Here is a 22,341-nt window from a genome sequence, read left to right on the forward strand (position 1 = left end):
CTACTGACTTCATTGTACTAAAACACCTCTAAATATACCCAGGATTAAATAAAAGCAAATTAAATACTGAAAGGCTTTTCTTGCTGGCACTACAGTGAAGGATTGAAGTAGCCTCACTTCATGTTAAATAAAGACTGTACTAGCTCCAAATTCATGTGGCACAAAACTATTTTAATGTTTCAACCCTAGTGCTTGTAAAAAAGTTTTGGTTTTGTACAAGCCTCTTATTTAACAAACAGTTTCTTCATAAAATCTTAAGTAAAAGATATGAAAATGGAATTTCACAAAACATGCACTGATCCTTTCAGTGAATGACTTTTGATCCTGTAAGATTCTAAATACTGCAATTTTCACTGCACTCAGAATTTTGTACAACATATCTGGCATCTAAAATGACGACTAACAGCAGTCTTGCATTCCAAGGCCACAAAAAATAGTTGATCTAGATAACAGAAAAAAAATTGAGGAGCCCACACCTATTTCTGGATAAATCAGAATGTGTTCTGAGTAGGTCAGCCTGAAATTCTGAAAATACCTTTATTTCTTTGCCAAATATCACCTCCCTCCACTTTGGTCAGAAGATACAAATCAGCAGTTCATAATTCACATATCCTAAATAAACAATGCTAAACCTGTAAGGGCAGAATCTGACAAACAGTAAATCCAAAACTCCTCAAATTTTAAAACCCAGTGTAGGTGAAGAGCATAAGTGCATTACCCACGCTGCATTCTCAAATAAAACAATTCTAACTCCAAGAAGTTCCAACATCATGATGAACTTCAGACCTGTGACAGACCTTGCCAAACCAGTTTCATTATTTCCATCATCTTTCTCCCCTTTTTATTCGTTAGCCACACTCTTAAATGAAGCAGAAAGAAGAGTTTTGTTAAGTTCCTGTTCTGTCAACCTGACATTTGTCTAAGTTCTTCTTTAGTCTAATAGCAAATTCTGCAAAAGAAAGTTTATCTGAAAGAAAACTCAAACCAGCGTGGCTGTTACCATGAGCATCAGCAGGACTGTCTGCTGTGGAACTCAGTATTTCAGAAACTTCATTAAAATAAAAGCAGAAATCAACTTATAATTGTTTTCTTCTTCCTGAATCATATAAAAGGCACTTTTAGGTTTCAATTAGATTAAGGCAGTATCACTAAAATTCAGAATAGTTTACAGTGTACTTACTTTAGCAATCTGTAGCAACACAATGCAGTGTTTTATTGATTCTACCATGCTCTAGGAAAAGAAAAATATCAGAAAAGACTGTGTTACTATGCCTTAATATTCTGTATTTATTAGTTAAATAGAACATTGGGTGTGAACTAAATGGACACTCAGTTCTGTTGAACCCCTACTTTCCCTTCCCCATTTTTTTTCCAGAGAAAAGCACAGCAGCAGAAAACTGAAGTTTCCAAAGCCACACACACAAGCCAGGCTGTCAGGGTGAAACAGAGGTCAGCTCCAAACCCCCAGAGTGCTGCAGGCAGGTAAATCATCACGGGAAGAGAGGCTCAGAGAGCTGGGTTTGCTTAATCTGCAGAGCAAAAGGCTCAGGGAGACCTTTCCAAGGGGGATCAATATCTGACTGGGAAGGCAGGGGAAGCCAGAGCAAGACTCTTCTCATTGGAGCCCAGTGACAGGACAAGCAATGGCCACTAACAGAAATACAGGAAAATCACCTTGAGCAGAAGAAAACACTTTTTATTCTTTTATGTATGATCAACACTGGAACAGATTGTCCAGGGAAGCTGTAAAGCCTCCAGCCTTGGAGTTACTCAAAACCCAAACTAGATTTGGTCCTGAGCAACCTGTTCCAGCTGATGGTGCTCTGAGCACAGGGTTGGACTGCAGACCTGCAGAGGCCCCTCCCAACCTCAACTATTCCATGATTCCAAGGTGCTGGACAGAAACCTGAACACAGCACCAGAACCAGGTTGCCTCTGCCATGACAATATTGGACCTAATCTGGATTCTCATTTTTCTGTAAAAAGGTTTTAAAAACTTCCCAAAGAAAATAAGGTGAATTTCAGAATTAATATATAATAATTACAAAAATTAAAGAAACTTACACTGGTTGTTTCTTTGAGACCTTCAATTTTCTGTAATAGAAAAATCAAAACAGTGTGATTAAAGACAGAATTTCCAGCATCTGGTTTGACCTAAATACTGTATAAACACAATATTTTAATTTTAAATTGGGGGAGGGAAAAAAACCCTTAACCAACATGTTAAAGACTATTTCCATATACAGACAATTTGCAAGACAAGACTGAAGTCAAACTGATAATTCAAGCTTAAAGATGACAAGGTTAAGAATTTCTTAACAGTGACATTTACCCATTAATTCTATACTTCCTTTCTGCATAACATCAATAAAAATGAAATGCAGCATGAAGATTCTAAGTTCATTTTGTATCCTTATAAAGTGCACTGAATGGTGGCACATTTCAACACTATTACACCAAGTGACATCATTCAAGTACAATAAACATTTGCAGCTAAGCACAGCTTGAAACAAATCACAGAAAATAACAGTGCACACATGTTCCTGCTCTTCCTACGCCTCCAGTAAAAGTGCATCTGGAAATGTGCCTACTGGATTTTATCTAGAAACACTGGTCCATCAAGATTTCCTGTGTGGAACTGCACCTCAGGCATGCAAAAGGCATCTGCATGCCATGTTCCACAGCAGCGTGACCTGGTGCAGGAGCAGATGCTTCCTGTTGATGTCCTTGGCTCTGTCTGCAGGAGGCAAAATCACTAAACTGGACTCAGCTCTGAATCTCTACTAATGCAATTACAGGAGCTCTTTGTTTTGATTAATTTGAGTGTCTCATGTGACTTGAGTCACAATCTTCTTGAATGTTGAATAATCTGTGTAAAGGATCCTTTCCCTGCATTGAAAGGAAGAGCCTGCAGCCTAAGAGAACATGCAGCTCTAAACCTACAGAAATGAACAGTCCTAATTTGTGGATTAAAAAGAAAACAAAGGCAGTGACAGCCTCTCAGGCAGTTCCTGGGGGGAAATTCTCAGTTATGCTCTAGATACATTCCTTATGCTCTAGATATTACTCAAGGGATGCTGTACATTTTCTTCAGGATTAATTGGCAAGAGGTGGTCAAACAGAACCCAGACTCAGCCCTTCCTACTAAAAACTGGAAAACCTGGATCATGTTTATCTAGGATATACCATATGAGAGATGTTATACCATGAAGTTATATTTACTCCTGCTGCTAGCAGAGAAACATGCCAACAGCTAAAAATTCCTTGGCTTTGTTTTTGTTTGTTTTTCACGTCTCTATGAGACTTCCAGTCTAAGCTTTATCAGCACATATCCAAAAAAGCATTTTAAATACGACAGCATAGAAGTTTTGAGCCTTTTAGCACCAAAATAGAAAAGGCAATGCACCCAAGCACACAAATCTTGTTGGATGAGAGATGATGCAGCTGAAGGAGATCATGCAGTCTCAAGGCTGTACAGCCAACTGGAGGCAGACATCAGCAGCTTTGATCATTCTTTACTCATTTTTTCCCCAACTTGTTATAGAGTATTTACACACCAAATAAACTGAGATCTCAGTCCCTTCAGTGACATCACCTTTGCTGAAAATAAGAAAGTGACCTCAGGCCATGTGATGCAACTCAGTGATGTTGGTTTCTCCCCACCCATCTGTAATTTTCCAAACAGGTCACTGAAACACTGTTATTCTTACACAGAGGTACAGACAAAAGAGTAATTCTAGCAAAGATCACAAGGAAGATTGAAAGGGAAAAATCCTCAAGACAAGCAGATTTCTAAGGCCTTTCAGCAAATTATGGAACCATAGTTTTTTCCTCTTTGGAACTGAATTCTTTGCGAGCTGGCCAAATTAAGCAGTGACGTTTGCATTGATCCAGTATTTTTCACGTTTGTGCTTTATAATCACCTTGCAAGAACACAGCACATGGAACTCTGATAATTTAGACACTACAAAGCAAGTATGTTGAAGATAAAACACGTTATCAATAATTAAAAAAACCCCAAACATTTACTACTAACATCTATCACAGTCTTTGAAAACTGATGAAGATAAAATTTTAGTAAGACAGTTCCCCTGCTTTCAGTAATGAATACACACATTTTAATCTGACACACCAATTTCCTGCAGATCCTCATTTGCAGAATGCAGATTTACAATTGCAGAACACAATTTGCTATATTTAATCTAATCAAACTGCAGGCTGCTGCTGAAACTACTCCCTCTACTTGCTGCTCATTGCATCTCCTTGACATCTGATTTTTAGGAAATCACTGAGAAAGCTAATTTTTCCTCATCCAACATAATTTTTGCCTCATTCAACAATCATGTGACTACAGAGGGATCAGCTCACACAGCAAAGAGAGGCAGCAGAGGCACAGAGGGGGAGCTGACTCATGGTTGAAATCTGTAAGGCGCAACCCAAATCTGTGTGCTCAGGCTTGGATTAACATCACAAAAAGCACTTGTTTTGAAACAAACAGCTTAAACAGGCTGCACTTGCCTCCCAAATCCTGTTTAGTAATGTCAGCTTTGTTCCAGCCTGCAAACATGCACCTCTTAGCTATTCTGGTGCCTTTGAGTGCTCCAGTTTTCTTCTCCCTGATGTGTGGTCAAGATAACTACAGCAAACAGAACAGAAAAGCTGTGCTGGAGTTCTCACCAGTAATACTGGTCACACTGTAAGAAAGCAAGGTCTGTCTTGTCTTCACCTTGAAACATCAGCACCCTCTGATCAGATCACACCCCCTCCTCCTCTGCAATCAGATACAAACATTGTACCCCACCAGGAGATTCAGCAGAACGGGAGCACTGCTGGTTGTGCATGATCCCCCCATACCCTGCTGCTGCACCTCTGCCAGAACAACAAAGCAGCACAGGGAATTCATGAAAATCCCTGCATTTCCATCAGGCCTACACCTGCACTGTCTTCATCCAAATTCTAGAGATTACCACACCTCAGAAGGAAGATATCCAGGAGATCTTGAGGCATGTCAGAACACCTATAACCTGTGCCACCATCTTCAAAAGACCAAATATCCTGTAACTAAAAGCCAGTTCATACAATGCTCTTGGAACTTGCAAAAACAACAGCTCAGCTTTGAAATCCCTGGCCATAAACAGTTGCAGAACAGCACTCAGGTGGTTGGGAAGCACTTAAATATCCAAAACTTGTTTCCTTGGAGGAAGGAACTATGGGTTTGATTGAAGAACCCTGCAGATTATACTCCACTCATCATCTGATAGCTGAACCACACTTCCATAAACAAACATGGAAAATGCCAAATACTGTACCAAAAAACCTCTCAGTACAGACAGAGACAAAAGAATGCTTTGTCAAGTGTTTTTCATTTTTAATAGAGAATAAATGGAATCTGTAGTAATAGCAATCCTCATCAAGATTTAAAACCAGAGGACGCCAGCCTCTTTGAAATGAGCCTCACCCTTTCTCTATAAAGTGAAACCATCTGTCCCACAGATACCTTGCACAGACAAATAAAGAAGTCAGCACAACATGTGGAAAGTCTCTAGGGATTAGGAGCACTGCCACAGGAAAAAAGAAAGTACTGCCTGATCTGCAAAGCAGCATCTGGAGGGAGGTCAAAATTGAAGGACAACTCTTCCCAGTAAAACTCACTGAAGGAGAAATACAAAACCCTTCGACCTTACTCTTGTGGTCACTTGTCTACAGATTAAACACACTGGCAGAGAGGAACTTCAAAGTTCTTTTAAAAGCCTGTACATGAGAAAGAGCTCCCCAAGACAGCACCTAACACATCAGGTGAGATGAATAACACTTGAAAGGTCACAACCATTATAAAGAAGTAAAACTAAACACAGAAAACATCAAAGAGTTTTCAAAAAAGGAACCAAACACCAAGAGAACACAGCTTGTTTTCCACAAGAGACATCCAGGGAGGGAACAAGGATGAAATACACCACGACTTCATGATATCAAAATTACTGCATTTGCTGAAGAGAAGCTACTGCTCTGTAACAAACCCTTCACAAGGAATTTTAAATCCTTCCTGCACACACACAAGTTAATATATGAAACCAGCATGACACTGAATGCCAAACCCAAACCACCAAAGAAATGTTTGTGCCAGCCTTTCTTAAACACTGCTTGAAGTGACAGAGCTGACTTTGGGATGGGACAGGAGGGGATGCAAAGAACCCAAACCATTTAACTGAATTACACCCTTAAAGAGCTGGGCTCCCCACTACTACATTTCTGGCACCCTCACTTCAGTGCATGAACTGTGGTATTCTCAGACTTCCAATGTGTCACAGACCCACACAGGATGCAGACTGATTATGTGAAATCCATAATTAGGAGTATTTATTTTTTGCCTTTGGAATAGCTTTGTAATTCCTACCAACACAGAACACTCATCCTTGCTAAAGACTAAAAAATAGCAAATTTAACTTAAAATGCTTTCAGTACTGTTGGAAGCATTTCAATATATGGGATAGCAGAGGAGCAATTATTTCTGACAGACTAAAACCTTTTATAATGTTATGACTCCCATTATTACTAAATTTTTTTTTGCAAACTTAGTCACAACACAACTGTTGTAAGTTATTCAAATTGCTTGAAGTGATTTTGACAACCCAATCAATGTGTACTTAGCATTTCTACTACAGCAAACTGATGCACAATCTATAGATAAAATGTACTTGCTTTTCTCTGTTCATCATCTTTGCAGTTCTGGAGTTTTTCATCAAAGAGCTGAAAGAAAGAGATACTTGTGAGAATACTGAAAGTGTTATTTTTCCATATAAAATCAGACAGAAACACTGGCATTTCCAAACCAAAAACATTTAATAAAGTCATACGACCCTGGCATTAGGATCCAAAGCAGTTTTGGCCTAGTATTTCTTTAGAGCATTTGTGATATAACAGATTTGTAACTAATTTCTCACATATCCCATCCTGCAAGAGATCTCACAGCTAAGCCTGACAATTCTCCCATGATTTGAACAAAAAGGGGAGGTTAAGGAACATAACTGAGCTCATCAGAACACCTCCAGCTGCCTTTCTTCTATTTCAACAAAAACCTTTAACCAGAAGAGCTTTAACTCTTATCAACCCTTGCAGGTACCTTGATTCAGGTATATGATCCAAATAATTAAGTACATTTTTTGGGGAAGATATGACTCCCTAGCATTAATTTATGTTTAGTTTCTTAACAGCAGGATATGAGATGCAACAAACCAAAGTGAAACAAACCCTCACTGAAAAGCCTGCATGTTCATTTAACACAAGCTGAGCTGAAAGAGTTAACAGAGGCCTCTGAGGGCACTCTAAAGTGCACACACAACCATGAAGTTGTTCAAGGAAGAGAAAAGACTGGGTAATGCTGAAAGTTCATCACATCCACCCTGGCAGCTTAGAGAAGAGGATGTAATTTTTAGGAAGTGAGCTGTAGCTCTCCACTCAACTGCCTGCCTCAAACCTACTCATGTGTTCCCTTTCCCTTGAGGGCTGATTTCTAGTTCTAAAAATAGACTGTGATCTTGGTCTCTGTCCATCCTCAAACTGACTCATCTTTCATTGTTAATTAATTTCTATCCCCCTCCCCCCCAGCTGGCCTGAAATAACAATTAGAAGGTGTAAAGATTTAAATACCTTCTGTCAGAAAAGTGATGGCTCCAGAGTGGCAGAAAAGCTTCTGATCAAATCTTTGCAGGGCAGCTCTGAATTTTGTATGCATCTCTTCTGCCTACCTTCATTTTTGTTGCTGTGCTCATCCCCCTCTCCACCCTTCCCTTCAACTGAATTTTTGCTGAATATCCCACATGCAATACTTGCACATTATATCAGGGAAAAAAATCCAACCCAGCAGAACTGAAGCAATTTAACAGCAATTTTAATCAGCTGAGTCATGGGAAAAAAGGTGTCCTAAGCAGCAGCAAAAAGTGTTTTTCTCAATAAGGTGAGTACTGAGAGATATGACCTCACTGTTCCTTGCTGTCCCACCTATTCTTAAAATACAAAGTTTAAAAGAGCTGTATTGTACAACACTCCTACAGAATGTTTTCACTCAAGGACAAAGCATGGATTATCCACCACCACTGCAACAAAGTCTGAAACTATCTGCAACTGTAGTTACACATCACTTGACAAAATCTTCCCAAGATAGAGTCTAAAATGCTATGAGCAACACAATGATTTAATTATGTTTCAAAACGAAACTTAACACATTTAACCTTGCAATTTCCATAAAGGTTTTACATAAAACAATTTTTCAGCCATTGTAAACCATTTTATTTAAATCTGCTTGAGATGTTCTAATTTTTAACAATCCTTAGAGAAAGGCATTTTTATCTTTGACTTTTTCTGTTGAGCTTCCTTTCAAGCTGGCCTTGAAATCCAGCCTGACAAGGAGACCCTCACCACAATAAATGCAGCATTAGTTACCATACCTTCAACTGGTCTATCAAGATCTGTAAGTAAGCATCAGCCTCAGTAAGTTTCTTGTCAAAATCATGAACGCTGGGAACAAATCCTGAATCCACACCCTAGAAATAAATAAACAAACAAAAAATAATATGTTTAATTAGTGTCTCAGAGGAGAAAAAAATACAACAACAATATGGTTTTGCCTGCCATCTGACTGAGAAAATGCTGCCTTGCCTCTCATCCTGCCATGTGCAAACACAGGCACGCAGCTGAACACATTTGGCTTCTATCTGCAGCTAAATCAGTAGGAGTAAATTGCTCCACATTTTCAGAGGGGGTATAATCATCACACACCAGAGTATTTCATTACTTATGATTGAACAAATCCTCTTAAATTACACTGATTAAAGTTTCTTTATAAAATATAAAGGAGAATTCACATTTTTCTGAGGACTGTCTTGTGATTCCATATCCTTACACTTCAGCTAGGGAAGCACAAATCACACTCAATGGGATAACTGCACTTTTCACACTTCACACAGCATTGCTCAACTCACAGCTCCCTAGCTAAGAACTGCTAAATCTTTTCTTAAATACCTTTGATCTGAAAAGTTCAAAATTATTAGTCCAGGCTGCCCTAGTTCCTTTAGAGCTATAATGATTTGCATCCTTGTCACTGTATCTGAATTCTGACATACAGCACCAAGGACAATGTATTAGTGCAATGAGCATGGTTACTTTTATATTTTCTTCCTTGGAAACTTGTTTCTCCTAATAATAATTCTCAGAACACACTTCTTTATATAATATAATCCCTATCTCTAAACTGATACACCAGTGATTTAAACCAACAAATTCCCACTGGGATACCACATCTTTAATTAGAGGAAAGAAAATAGAGAATTCTTGATAACTTCTGCCTTCCTACACATATGCTATGTGAACACATTAAAGGTTTATTTACATAATACCTTTAATGCAAATAGAACTGAGAAACAAATACTGAAGCTGGAAAAAATTGTACACTGTAGGATAGACATATATAGGAGGGAAAAACCCATGAAGGATAAAGAAGCAAACATCAGTTGTAAGGTAACATAATCCTGAGAACATCACATCACTTTGCTACCAGCCTTGATATTTTCACCTGTGTTCACACTGATCTCAAACAGGACAACTTCAAACTCTGCTGAAACCACCAACTACTGCTTGAACTGCTGAGCATCTCAAGAGTCTGAGCATGTAAAGATCAACCAGTGGGGAAAAACATTTCCACATGGAGGAAGATGGGCAATCTGTATTTGTAAAATTCCACGTTAGTGTAGCATTTTCTTTGGCATTGTTTGCTCTGTCAGAACACACAATTTCTCTTATTTTTGTATGATACTGGGCCATCATATTTAAGAGTTTTATTGATGGCTCTTTAGAGGTGTGAGCATTTCTGTGGAGCAGTGGAATGACTTGCACAGAATCACTCAGAGCCTAAAACATAAACCCAGCTACTGACTGTAGAAATTATTATTCTTTATTCATTTGCTACAGATGGGCATGCAGATCTTGACAACAGCTCTACAGCAGTACATCTATCCATACAGCTGGGTTTGGAATCAAAAAAGATACTTCACCTGCATTAGACAGCCAACCCCAGTCAAATTTAGAAATTTGGAGGAGGAGGGAGGAGAAGATGAGGAAAAAAAACCCATTTTGACTATGACAAAAAATAAATTAAAAAAGCACTGAGTGTAACCAGTTACTAAAACAACTAATAAGCAGAAGGGAGCGTCCTCTCAACCCAGCAACTTTTGACCCTCCCTCAAACTAGTTTAAATTACACTGAAACTACATATGAAATGATGTGAAATTAGTATTCAATTTCCTTATTGAAAATGGAATTGTCTGCACAGCTACCAGCCAACCTCATCAGTTCAGCAAATGGTCCTGCAAGCTCAGTTAAAAATTTTGGAGGTCAGGTTTCATATACCAAACCACATACAGGAAATTTCTGCTGAAGATGCTATACACAGAAATATGGTTTACTGTGCCTTTTATCTGTATGCTGTATCAAAATGCTGATTTTTATTTCAGTCCTCACTCTATGACTACTAACATGTAACTATCTGGTATTTTTAGTGGTGGCTTAAAGATAAAATGTCATTCTTAAATTTCAGGCTCTTAGAACTAAGGGAAAAGCTGATCAAAACATTCACTGTTACAACTGAGCAGACACCCACACAAAACACAAGAGTGAAAATTGTAACCTAAGAAGTTCTATTAGAAAATTAAAACTTCAAACTGTAAAGAGAAAGCCACAAAACCAGGCAAAGTGTCAAGCTGAACATAACAGAGATGAAACATGAGAATAATTTTGCAAAGGACAGGTATTTAAAGGTGCAGCACCTCCCTAGTTTGCTCTTGGGTAGTTAAAATGAAATTTCATAATCTTCTCAGCAAATTTATTACCGGTCTTATATGAGATTAGGTTAATAATTAAAGTTCTCACATAGTTTTAGAATTGAAAACCAAAAGATACTTGGAAAAGTTGAAAAGAACAGTACTATAGAAAAAACAGTCTGGATAAACAGCAAACAAAATCAATCAGTATTTCAAACCCAGCAGTTATTTAGAAAGAGGAGATACACAAAGTGCACATTTGCATAACAAACGCTTATTTCTTGATCTTCTTGTCTCTCAAAGCCACAGGAAGGGTAAAATGGGGACCCTTTCTCTCCTTCCCTGCCAAGAAGGAAATGAGGCTTCAAAAGAAACAGGTGAGCAGAGTCACTAGGATGGCATTTAACAGCTTGGTAAACTTGGACACTGGGAATCTGCACATCTCAGCCAGCAATCAAATTTTTATGAGGAACTTGTAAAATACACTGCTCACCTATTCACAGGCTGACAAAACAGGTTGCCTCCAGATATTGTTGAACCTCGACCCTTGGAGGGCAGAGCTCCAAACTCAACTGGATTTGACCTTTGACAGCCTGATCTCAAAAATTTGCCTTGCAGTGAGAAGGTGCTTGGAACTGGTGATTTCCAGAGGTCTTCTCCAGTTGAAGTCATCCTGTGCCTCCAAAATAAGTATCTTTAAATTATGAAAAAGAGCAGGAATCCAGACTATTTCTGATCTTCAGAAATACACTGACTCTATCTTACTGTCAGTACCTATCTGAAGCAGTATAACTTGTTTTTCCATCGAGTAACTACAGCTATTGGTAAATACACTTTATTAACCTCAAATAAAGACTCTAAATTCACGTATGTTTAAAAGAATTAACAGATTAAGTAGCTGCAGAAGAGAATAATTTTAAAAATTCTAGGTTGACCACTACCTTCCAAACCAAATTTGGTGTCAAAACAAGTAATTTGATGTCTGACTGCTCCCCACCAAAAAAACCATACTGATAAGAACTCTATAGAAAAAAGGTACCATAGCACTCTTTCCCTGATCCTCCCTCCCTCCCACAACTTCTGGAATGTCCCTCCCCTTCAGGACACAGCAAAAGCTTAAAGCCCAGACTCTCCAGGGCACATCTCAGTGCCAGTGCCTGCAGGAGGAGGCAGGGGCAGCAGCACTGACCAGCCTGAGATAGTGACCCAGTGGGATCTCTGTGAGCTCAGTGATGTGGAGTGAGCAGACAGGATGGTTCTCCTAGGAAAGGGTTTCCAAGCTGCTCTCGAGTAGAGTAAATAATTTGCATGCTAACAGTCCTGCAAAATTATTCCCTTCATACACAATCCTTTTTTTTTTTTTTTGTTGGAGGAAGTAAACAGAAAGGCAACAACAAAACATAATTTAATAAAAAATACATATTATGAGCCTTATTTTCACTACAGAACTGCCAGCACCAAGGGAGTTTTGTGTTGTTTCCTTGTCCTCCAAATTAGAAGTCACACTTCTCTAATGCATTTGTATTCAAAACTTGTTCATGCTGAGAAGTAATTCAGCCTAATTTAAACCAGTTCTTTCAAACTCAGATGGGATGAAAAGATTGCATCCTCCTTAGAAGAAGCATACCAGAAAAATTCAACTATCTTTCTCAAATAAAAGCATTACAATAATAGCTTTCCTGGGGGAGGAAGGCAGAAAGCTGTACAGAGTGGAATTTCTTATCTTTTTGAAGACACTTCTTCTACATTCTTCATCTAATTAGGATTCAAAATCCAACAAAAAATTCCCGTATAAGTTAGTTTGAAGGAGTGAATAAAAATGTTTTCCTTTCATCCACAATATCTCATCAGAAACATATCCCCTGCCTACATGCTTGATTTTAATGAGCTGGACATTGCCTGTAAGGACCACTGGTAAAAAAATTGAAGAAAAACAAGAAATTAACTTGTAAGCCACTAAACAAGGGCACTTTTGTGGCAAAAATAACTCTGGTTTTTTCCTCTGCTAGATTTTTATGCAATATTTGAAGCTCAGAATGTAAGTGTTTGAAAACAAATATATAGGTTGTGGAAAGTATATGACCCTTCTAAACAGAATATTGCAATTCTTAGAGGGGAAAAGAAAGATTCTACTTTGCAAAACACAAAATGCTTAGCAAAGAGTGTGTACCCACAGATACTATCAGATCTTCAAGGAGAACAGAAAGTTCAGGAGATAAAAACATTTACAGACTGATGTAAAATTCTGTCTTCAAAGCATAGGTTACAATTCTGAAACCTCACAAATACTATCTTAGAGTCCCATTCCTTTGCCTTTATAATCTATAATCAGTGCAGATAATGCACATGTTCTAGGGTATTCAGGCACTACCCTGATTATTTCATTAGCAAAATCTGAAAAGGGCAGCATGGCTGCCAACCCTATGCCCTCCCACTAGTACTTGAAAAACATCTACACTGGATATAGTCTTAAAGAGCCTGGTTTTAGTTTTATGCAAGAATTCTTGACTCACAAAAGGAGCAGCACTGAAAAGCCAGTTAATAACAATACTATACATTTAGAATGTTATATACTTAACACACAAGGAAGTTTTACTCTACCTCGTGTTCTTGCTCGCAGCTTTAGAAAGGTCAGAGAAAATCCTGGTTAATGTGATACTAAGTGAACTGCTACTATCAACATTTCATAAACACTTTGCACCAGCATAAATGAAGGGGAAACAACTCAGTTCCCCTGCTGTTTATTCTAGCCTTCACTCTGCTCTTTGTTTTGAGTCAGCATAAACATTTACCTTGTCACATAAACAACTCAATGTGGAAACTAATCAGGGTAAAAAATAAATGCAGAGAGAGCAGCAAGAAAAGCAATTTTAAGTTCCAAATTCCACCCTTGTTGCCACACTGTCTCTTCCCTTTTGTTAAGAGAAGTGAGACAGGACTGCTTCCAGAAGCAGCACCAGCTCCTACACTTTGGTGAAGCCATGGTGTAACTCAGTGTTTAAGCCATTGTATCTACTCTTCAGCCAGCACAGACCCACTTATTAGAATCAAGCTTTCCTATCATTTGCTACTTAGGAAGTAAACATCTTGTTTAAATTATAGAATTATCAACCAACAAAGCAATTAATTTTCACTTAATTCCTTTCTATTTACTGGTGGTTAGAAATGGCCCACCTTCCTTTGTCTCTACAGAGGCCACTTAGAGGCTGAAGTAAATTAGTGTAGATCAAATAAGGAAGTTACTGTGGTCCTAAAAGACAGGAGCTATCCATTATAACTCACAAGATAATTCCAGAGCCAAATTCCACTGCCCAAAAGTACTTGTAGCACCAGGGTGCTGCCAGGGTGTACTTGACAGGCAGCAAGGAAAGCAGGACAATGAGAAACATGTCCTGTCTGAATGGGACTGCTGCTTGACATAAGATGCTGCTGAGCATGAAGAATGCACTGAAGAAAATGTGAGATAACTCATCTCCCCACACAAACATGAAACTTTAGCCACAACATGCCTTCACCCCAAGCACACCCTCCCCCTGAAGTCCTGTGGGTATGAGGCAACTGCTGTGCTGCCACTGCAGAGCCACAGGCCTGCTAATGCCACAAGAGTAACAATTTGGGGGGAAAACTCTGAGGGGTTCAGAATGGCATTTCCAGTAGTATCACACCATCTGTTCAATGACTTTTCCATAGGCAAAGCCAATACTAGAACTACTATGCGTATTTTTAGCAATAGCTTTAATACAAATGCATATGAAAACACAGCACACTTCAGTTTTCAAATTCAAACAAACCAGGCTTCAAGTGTATCTGAAATGTTTCCTCCCTGTCCTTGTTCCCTGTGGATACAACATTACTAATTGTCAGCCCTCTGGACAGTTTGGGTCCCTTTACACATTCTATGTATTTATGACTCAGTGACTGTAGCTCATTTTAGGCTTGGGAGGAGGGGGGCAGAAAAAGTGTGTTTCATTCTGTGTTTCAAAAACACTTCCATTATAAATAGTGAAGGACAGCACAGCAGAACATTTAGGCAAAAATAAAACCAGCAAGATTAATCAGACTAGAGAACACAAAGACACCACTTCACCTCTCCACCTCGCATTAACTCGTAATCCTTCCTGATTTGGTTCACACAGCACACGAACCACCTGGGGTTTGGTACAGTTTCTGACAGCTCAGATGAGTTTTTGGTACAGTGAAGTCAACTTTAAGTCTGACTTTCAAACTTGAACAGTCCTGTACCAGCACAGGCAGACTGAAAAGCAGCATGGAAATATGAAAAAAAAGACTCTGAAAAGATACAACATTTTGGGTAAAACCAGCTGCCTAAAGTTTTAAGTGACTGTGAACAACATGTTTAGTTAACGACAGAAACTAAGAGCCTAAGAAAATGCCTTTACATAAAATAATCTCTGCCGCGGCACTCAGACCCCGCCATCCCGCTGAGCCAATAATCCCCCAAAGAACCCGTTCGACGGTTTTGTCCGAAGGAAAAGGAAAGCGAAACAACACCAAGTGCACGAAACGCCGTTTGTTCAAGCGCTGCCGAAGCCAATGCGTGCGGCCAGCAGCATCCCTGCGGGCACACGGCACCTGGCGCCTCTCGCTGCTGCCCGCAGCCTCCCGGGCGCTCCGTGCCCGCGGCCCCGCTCCCGTCCCCGCCGTGCCCGGGCGGGGCCAGCGCCGCTCGGCCGCCGAGGGCAGGGGCTCGCTGCCCGCCCGGGGCTGCCCCGAGGGACACCCGCAGCCCCGACCCGCGGCCCCCCGTACTCACACCGGCCATCCCTCGGTGCTCCGAGCGCGGCGGAGGAGCGGGGCTGCCCGCCCGCCGGGCCCCGGCAGCGCCGCCTCCAGCGGGGCGGGAAGGGGCGGGAAGGGAAGGGCAGGACCCCCCGGCCGCGGCCCCGCCGAGCGCGTCAGCAGCGCGGCGGACGGAGATTGGAGCCGGGCCGGCCCGGCCCCGAGAGCCGCGGCCGGGGGAGGGCGGGGGAAGCCCGGCAGGGCCTGGCCGGCCATGGAAGCGGGGATGTTCCTGCCTGGGTTCACCCCGCGCTGCCCTGCGAGCATCCCCCAAACTTCGGCCCCTGTTCGTGCCGCCCCCGCCGCCACCGGAGAGGGGGAACAGAAGGAAACGCACACTCCTGAGCCACGAAAGAAAGCGGTTTGGCGAGGAGGTGCAGTCGTGTTTCATTCTGACATCGGTGCCTGTTCAGCAGCTCCCATGGCAAACCTTGGCGGTTCCTGAACGGGGGTGTAAGTGAACACAGCTCCGCCGACTCCACAAACAAGGGCCAGAGGCTAAAAGGTTACATGACCCGTACACTGAAGAAGGCTCTTGAAAATGAGTGGTGAGCACAGAGCAGTGACCTACAAATATTACATTCCATGCTGAACATATTTACAAGGATGGAGGATGTGTTTCTTAGTATGTGATTCAGGTTTTTTAATTATTCCCTCAAACACTACTAGATAAATTACTAACTTGGGCTTTTTTTTCTAAATACGCCTTACTCGTTTGAAAATCTCCAGGAACGTGAACAGTTATGTAATGGGAAATAGTTCCATTATTAGCTGCTATCATGAAATCTATTTCCACCAATGTAACTACACTCACAATTTCTAGAGAGCATGGAAGTGGACATTTTTATAAAACCAATGTATATTCTGGTGCTTCATTCCTTGACTCTGTATCTCTATGTCATAAGAAGTCTTCCAGGCGGAGAGAACAGCACAGATTCCTTTTACTTCAGACCCTAAAGAGGACCACTCCATTAACCTATTCACTTTCTAAACTGAGGATGGGGGAAAAAAGCATCCCTTGGGAGCGAGCTCAGCCCTTCTACATGCACACATTACTCCCTAGGTAATCCCTGTCTCCTCACATCCACTGCAGAGTGGGGTTCTTCAGCCCTTGGTCAGCTATTGTGTCCAGATGGAGAGATTACTTTTAACATACCCATGGCACTGTAGGAGGGATAAAAAGCTGCCTGTGGAATGGGAATTTTTATCCAGGGATCTGCTATTCTCTAAAATATTTGTAGTCGTCTTTAATAGATGAAAGAAGGTTGAAACTCAGTGTCTAACAGGTAAATTGACAGAGATAGTACAAGGGTCTAAAGTTCAATGGGTCAAATTCAGGCTTGTTCTAACCCTTTAGATTGGGCAAATCATCTAAATCATTGGTCACCTAAGCTTCTCTTCATGTGATATCAGAGATTTTACTCTTTCTTCACACTGAATCAAATGTTAGGAGACCTAATTATCCTACCATACTACAAAAGCACAACCAAAGCTTTATCCAACACAAATAATGAACACCATCACCAGACACCTATATGGTACAAACCAAATCCCTTTCATGAGAGTTTGGGTTTCTCTCCAGGGCAAAAAAAAAATATACAGCAAGTCTTATAGACCTGTCCAACTCTAGAGCATCACCAGAAAATGGTCTTAGGTCATAGAACCACAGAGTGTCCAGAGCTGGAAATGACCCACAAGGATGACAGAGTCCAACTTCTGGAACTAGAAAACTAAAGCTAAGAACCATCCTCAATCCAAACATCTGTCTTTAGAACCAGAAAACCACTGATACCCAGCTTACACAGTGATATCCAGCTTCAAACCAGCTTCAAACATGCTATTTATCATTTTTGTCATCCAGAAAAAGGTTCAATGCTGCTGTCTCATTTTAATTTCCAAGTTAGGTGGCATACAAGCACATACAAGAGGCTTGACCCACAAAGGACTCCTAGTTTTTAACAAAAAACAACAAAAAAACCCAACCAAAACCCAAATTAAATGTACAACAATAAATCCAGAACCTTACCCTAAATATACATTATTAATAAATATGAGTTAATAATAACTATCTATATTATAAATATGAGTTAATAAAGAAAAGTGTCATTCTGACTTTTCATTATGGTAGGACAAGAAAAATGTGACAGACTTGAACCTAAACAGATGTTTCACTATATCCAGCTGTACAGGCCATAGAACAGTCAGATTATATACAGAAGGTGTTGGAAATTAGCAGTCATGCCACTGTATTTCATTGATTGAAAAGAAAAAGTAAAAGAAGTGAAAATTGAAAGTGAAACTTGCCTGAAGTTGGAGAGTATGGCGGAGGATGGTGTCCTCTAAAGCGTGGATCCACTTCTCCCTCTCATCTGCATCTCGAGCTGAAAAATAATTCAAAAGATATTGTTCAATCACATGTAGTGTCATATACTAAAAGGCAAAGGCAAACAGCTCTGATGTCCACACTAGATATGGAAATTAATCACACTCTCTGTGTTAATCACTAAGCACATAATTCCACAGTTGTCTTAATATCCTGTTTCTTCTTCTGTGGTTAGAGCTCTGTCCCTTGTCCTGCTTTAGGGGAACACATGCAAACAGTTTGCACAGATATTCCTCAATTCATTAAGTAATTTTAAAATCTTCTTATTTACAAGAAAATTACCTGTAATAAATGATCTAGTAATTCTACTTCAGTGTGGACATACTAACTTCCAGGTATGGATTCATAACATGGGACAAACACCCCTAACAGGATACTGGTGTCAATAATGAAGCACAAAGAATAATCTTAAACAAACAACAAACATTAAACTGAAGAAAATCCTACTCTAAAACTGCTTTCTTTCCCTCCTATCCCCAGTACAGACAAGCCACCTTTACTTCACTAGTCTGAAAAGAGTTCCTTGCTGTGCTCTAGGAGTACTTAAAAAACAAAGGAGCAGAGTCAGTGGACTCCAGGTAAAGAAGGGAAAATTCCAGAGGCATTAAATAAACCGTAAACAAACTGGCCTGTAAATGGATTGAGAACAGTTATTAACAATTGTTTCTAGTTCCTCACTCAAATGGAAGATATTAAAAGAAACAGGAAGCCTGCTAGAAGCAAGGAAAGCTTAAGTGAGCTAGCACCTATTATGAATCAGCGAACTGAGATCTCTATCTCACTTATTTTTAAGGAGTTCAGAGGAAATATCCTTAGGCTATAGTGAAATGTACTCTCCAGCTCCAAACACTTTGTTTCAATGTTCCCTTCCTCACCCTTTTGTTTCCATTGCTTTTATTTTTTGGAGTTCTGCAGCTTAAACCTATCAGTACTTAAAAATGCCCCAAGTCTTCTGAATATGCAGATTTTTCTAAACTCCCCAAAGATAACCCTACCAATTTAAAGATAAATATACTGCACTGTTTACTCCAGCACATATATGCTGATTATGTCAAGTTAAGAAAATCATCAGGAGAGAACTGACAATGTATGTGTTTGTGAGAAATAATTAAGAATGTATTTTTAATATATAAGCTTGCTCAGAGCCTAACTGATGAGGTGGCCTCACAAAATAGTGGGACAAAATTTTCACTGCACACAAGGTAAAAGACTGAAATCTACTTTTTTCCTAAAAATATACATTTTTCCAATCTATTACAAGTCAATCCTTACTCACTGTTCTTTTAAAATACTAGATTATGATCAATTGCCACAGGTATTTCAGCCACAGTAGCATTAACCTGAACAAATTAAAACTAGACATAAGGAAAAGTGGCTGCCAAAGTGCTTTCAGATGCACAGAGAAAGAGGAAGAAGTTCAAGTAATTAAATGTTACTCAGAACAGCAGATGATTTTCCTGCAGGAAATGCAGCCAGTGTTAAAAAGCTGGATATGCCTCATTAGAAAGAACTTTTAACTTACAGGACTCTTCTTACTGATGATCCATATTTTAATTGAGAAGCTAAAGCAGGCACTGAGGACAAGTTTATAATTCAGTGAAAGGAGACAGGATGGAGGGACAGAGGCCCTGTGAACTCTGTCCAGTGACTGCATTACTAAATACATTTTGCAACTTGCAAATGACAGTTTTTCTTTTCACATTCTGTACACACATGCACACACAAACACTGTTCTTTGTGCACAGCATTACACCTTAACACTAATTTCAATTACTGAACTAGTCAACCAGAATCTATTTTAATGTTTCTTAGTTTCTTTGGTTCTGCTTTCCAAAACCAGGCTCCTTGGCCTAGTCCTGCCAGACATATCAATCAAGTTTATTCTTCCTATACTATTAGTTTATAGTTTATTTTTCCTATACTATTCTTCCAGCCACCACTAAACACATACAGTTACCTGTGTCATTAATCTATCAGTATTTGAAATGTATCAGTGCTTTAAACTTTCAAAGGTGTGTCCAAAACAACAGTGGTCAGCATTATTTCAATGTGTGTAAGGTTTCTGTTTTTCTGTGGTGTTTTTTTTTTTAATTACCATCTCCCAGTCCCAAAAAACATCTTAATTGGGGAACTGGGTACAAGTCACTGAGGAGCTATTAAGTAATTAATGGGATACAAATCTCCTATGTTGAAGGGTTTTTTCCCACGATTATTTAAACTAAAAAGGAAACAATTAAGCTGCAGACCAGTGAATTAATCCTTGTATTGCAGCAGGATTCCTGTGATCTTCCATACTGCCAGCAAAAAGAGGTCACAGTATTAGTTAAATACTGATCTTTATGTACAGTAGCCCATTAACAAAGGTTATCACATTCTGACTTGTATCTGAACCCCCACCAGAACAGAGAGGCCTTCCAGCAGCAGGGAAGACCTAGAAACCAAACAATCCATACAGTTCCAAAATGAAACTGACTTTCCCATGCTCATTAATAAACTGAATTTTTCAAACTTCTGCTTCTCCAATGATGCTTTTACAGCTTTCTCTACCAGGGCTCAGCAGTGGGAGGGAAAAATCTGTATTTTTTCATCATATATTAGACACTGCACTCTTCTGGCATAGCATGATCAATCCTTAGAGAGCACACATGAATCTCATCAATCCTGCTACTTAGAGAAAGTCTTGGGCACAATAAATCCAGGAACACTGCCATGAGAAGACTGCTTACTGCATGGAAACACAGCATCAAAACCTTTTAAGCACTCTTTGTTCAGGACACTGGTTTAATTTCAGACCATCTATCATCAACAGCAGATCCTCCTGGCTCTCCTCCATACTCTCTTAAGAAAACCACGGAGCAAACCAGCAGGATGCAGTTTTTAGTAAAGCAAGATGCAAGAAAAGTTATATTAAATCTAATCAAAATGGCTGCTGTGAGATTAGGTGCAAGTAAAAGCTCCCTAATGGTAAAAGCAATTTAGAACTGAACAGCTGCCAAAAGATCACTGATGGAAAAAAAAAAAAAAATCAATGGGAACATTCAAAAAAGAGATTAGTCGACACACTCAGAAAGAATTTATGGGAAAAATCTACACACAATGGTCAGAGATCACTATCTACCTATCTGTAGGGAAAGCTAAATATCCAAGCTGTTTTTCATTTAAAGAAGGCAACTTTGGTCAAAGAAAAAGTTCTGATACCTTTGCACCTAAGAAGTTTGTGATGTACACCACCTAATATCCACCCTGTACCTGCAGATGCTTTCTTCATCAGTAGGGACAAGAATGCCCTGCTCATTAGTCCTTGCCTCAAGTACCCTGAAATCACTCCAACTTTTCCATTATTTGATCAGGCTCCACTTTAAAGTTAATCCCCTCCTCAATTCCTATGTGAAAGCTACTCCAGAATTCGTTTCTGACAAAACATTTGGGATAAAGCAATTCTTATCTAGACCAAGGAATTACACTGGTGTGCTTATACAAAAATAGGGGAGTATTATCTGGTCCCTCCTGGCACAAAACTACAAAGAGAAAACTACTTCTAAAAAGAGAAGAAGGCCAAGAGAGATAAACAAGTTGCTTTTTCCTAGGCTGATTCTAGAATAACAGTATTACAAAAAAACAAACAAGAAACACTGAAGGACACTTGGACATGAGAAATACCTGGCACTTAAAAACATAAAGGTGGTTCTTAGTCTGAGGGGTTAATGCCAGTGCTACCTGGTCAGCTGAAATTCAGATTGTCCTAGAGCATGTAACTACCCACTAAAATAGCCATGTTATGTCTGCAGTTGAGAGGGCACTAACAGTGCCTGTGTTTTTCTCTTATTTTAAGTCCTAGAATTTTAATTCCGTTTTTACTGCAATTTAACAGTGAGCATTTGCACGTGAAAGAAGCTAAATCCACACAGAGCTGCATAATCACTGCTGTGTGTGAGAGACTGGAATCATTAATGGCTGAAACATTGCAATTTACTGTGATTATGTCAGTTAAGCTATTTTTACTTTTTTTTCCTAGTAGAATTAGTATTTATGAGCTAGATTACAGTTTGTTCCCATATGCCTAAGCCCTCACTCCTCTGTGTCTGTGGTGCATCCTTTGAAAGACACCTGTATAATTCACTGTGACATCTCAGGCATATCTAAGACAACCACAGGGTACTGAACATGATCACAGTCCTATTTATGACTGGTTCAGAGAAACACACTTGAAAAGTATGTCATATATTAGAGTGAGTTTTAACATGATTTTTTTAATGTGTATTTTTTGTGATATGTCTGGTTGAGCTTATTCCTAAAATATTTTCATATCAATCATACTAAAAAAAAATCTGAACTCTTTCCTAGAG

The 22,341-nt window shown here is 39.6% G+C and overlaps 1 protein-coding gene across 4 annotated transcripts in view; it reads right to left on the bottom strand.

Moving 5' to 3' along the window:
* OSBPL9 (oxysterol binding protein like 9) overlaps positions 1–22,341 on the bottom strand; it is a 57,722-nt gene that overhangs the window by 14,972 nt on the left and 20,409 nt on the right. For 3 of the 4 annotated variants that reach the window (XM_084211768.1, XM_084211769.1, XM_084211770.1), the window contains exons 4-8: positions 17,917–17,993; positions 8,445–8,540; positions 6,700–6,747; positions 2,065–2,094; positions 1,181–1,231 (exon numbers count right to left, since the gene is read on the bottom strand). In XM_084211768.1, the coding sequence (XP_084067894.1) occupies positions 1,181–1,231; positions 2,065–2,094; positions 6,700–6,747; positions 8,445–8,540; positions 17,917–17,993 (302 nt within the window). Of the gene's footprint in view, positions 1–1,180; positions 1,232–2,064; positions 2,095–6,699; positions 6,748–8,444; positions 8,541–15,586; positions 15,654–17,916; positions 17,994–22,341 lie in introns of those variants that run through there. The other variant, XM_084211771.1, reaches the window with a different exon arrangement.

Source organism: Fringilla coelebs (genome assembly GCF_963513975.1).
Source record: "Fringilla coelebs genome assembly, chromosome: 9".
Lineage (NCBI taxonomy): Eukaryota > Metazoa > Chordata > Aves > Passeriformes > Fringillidae > Fringilla > Fringilla coelebs.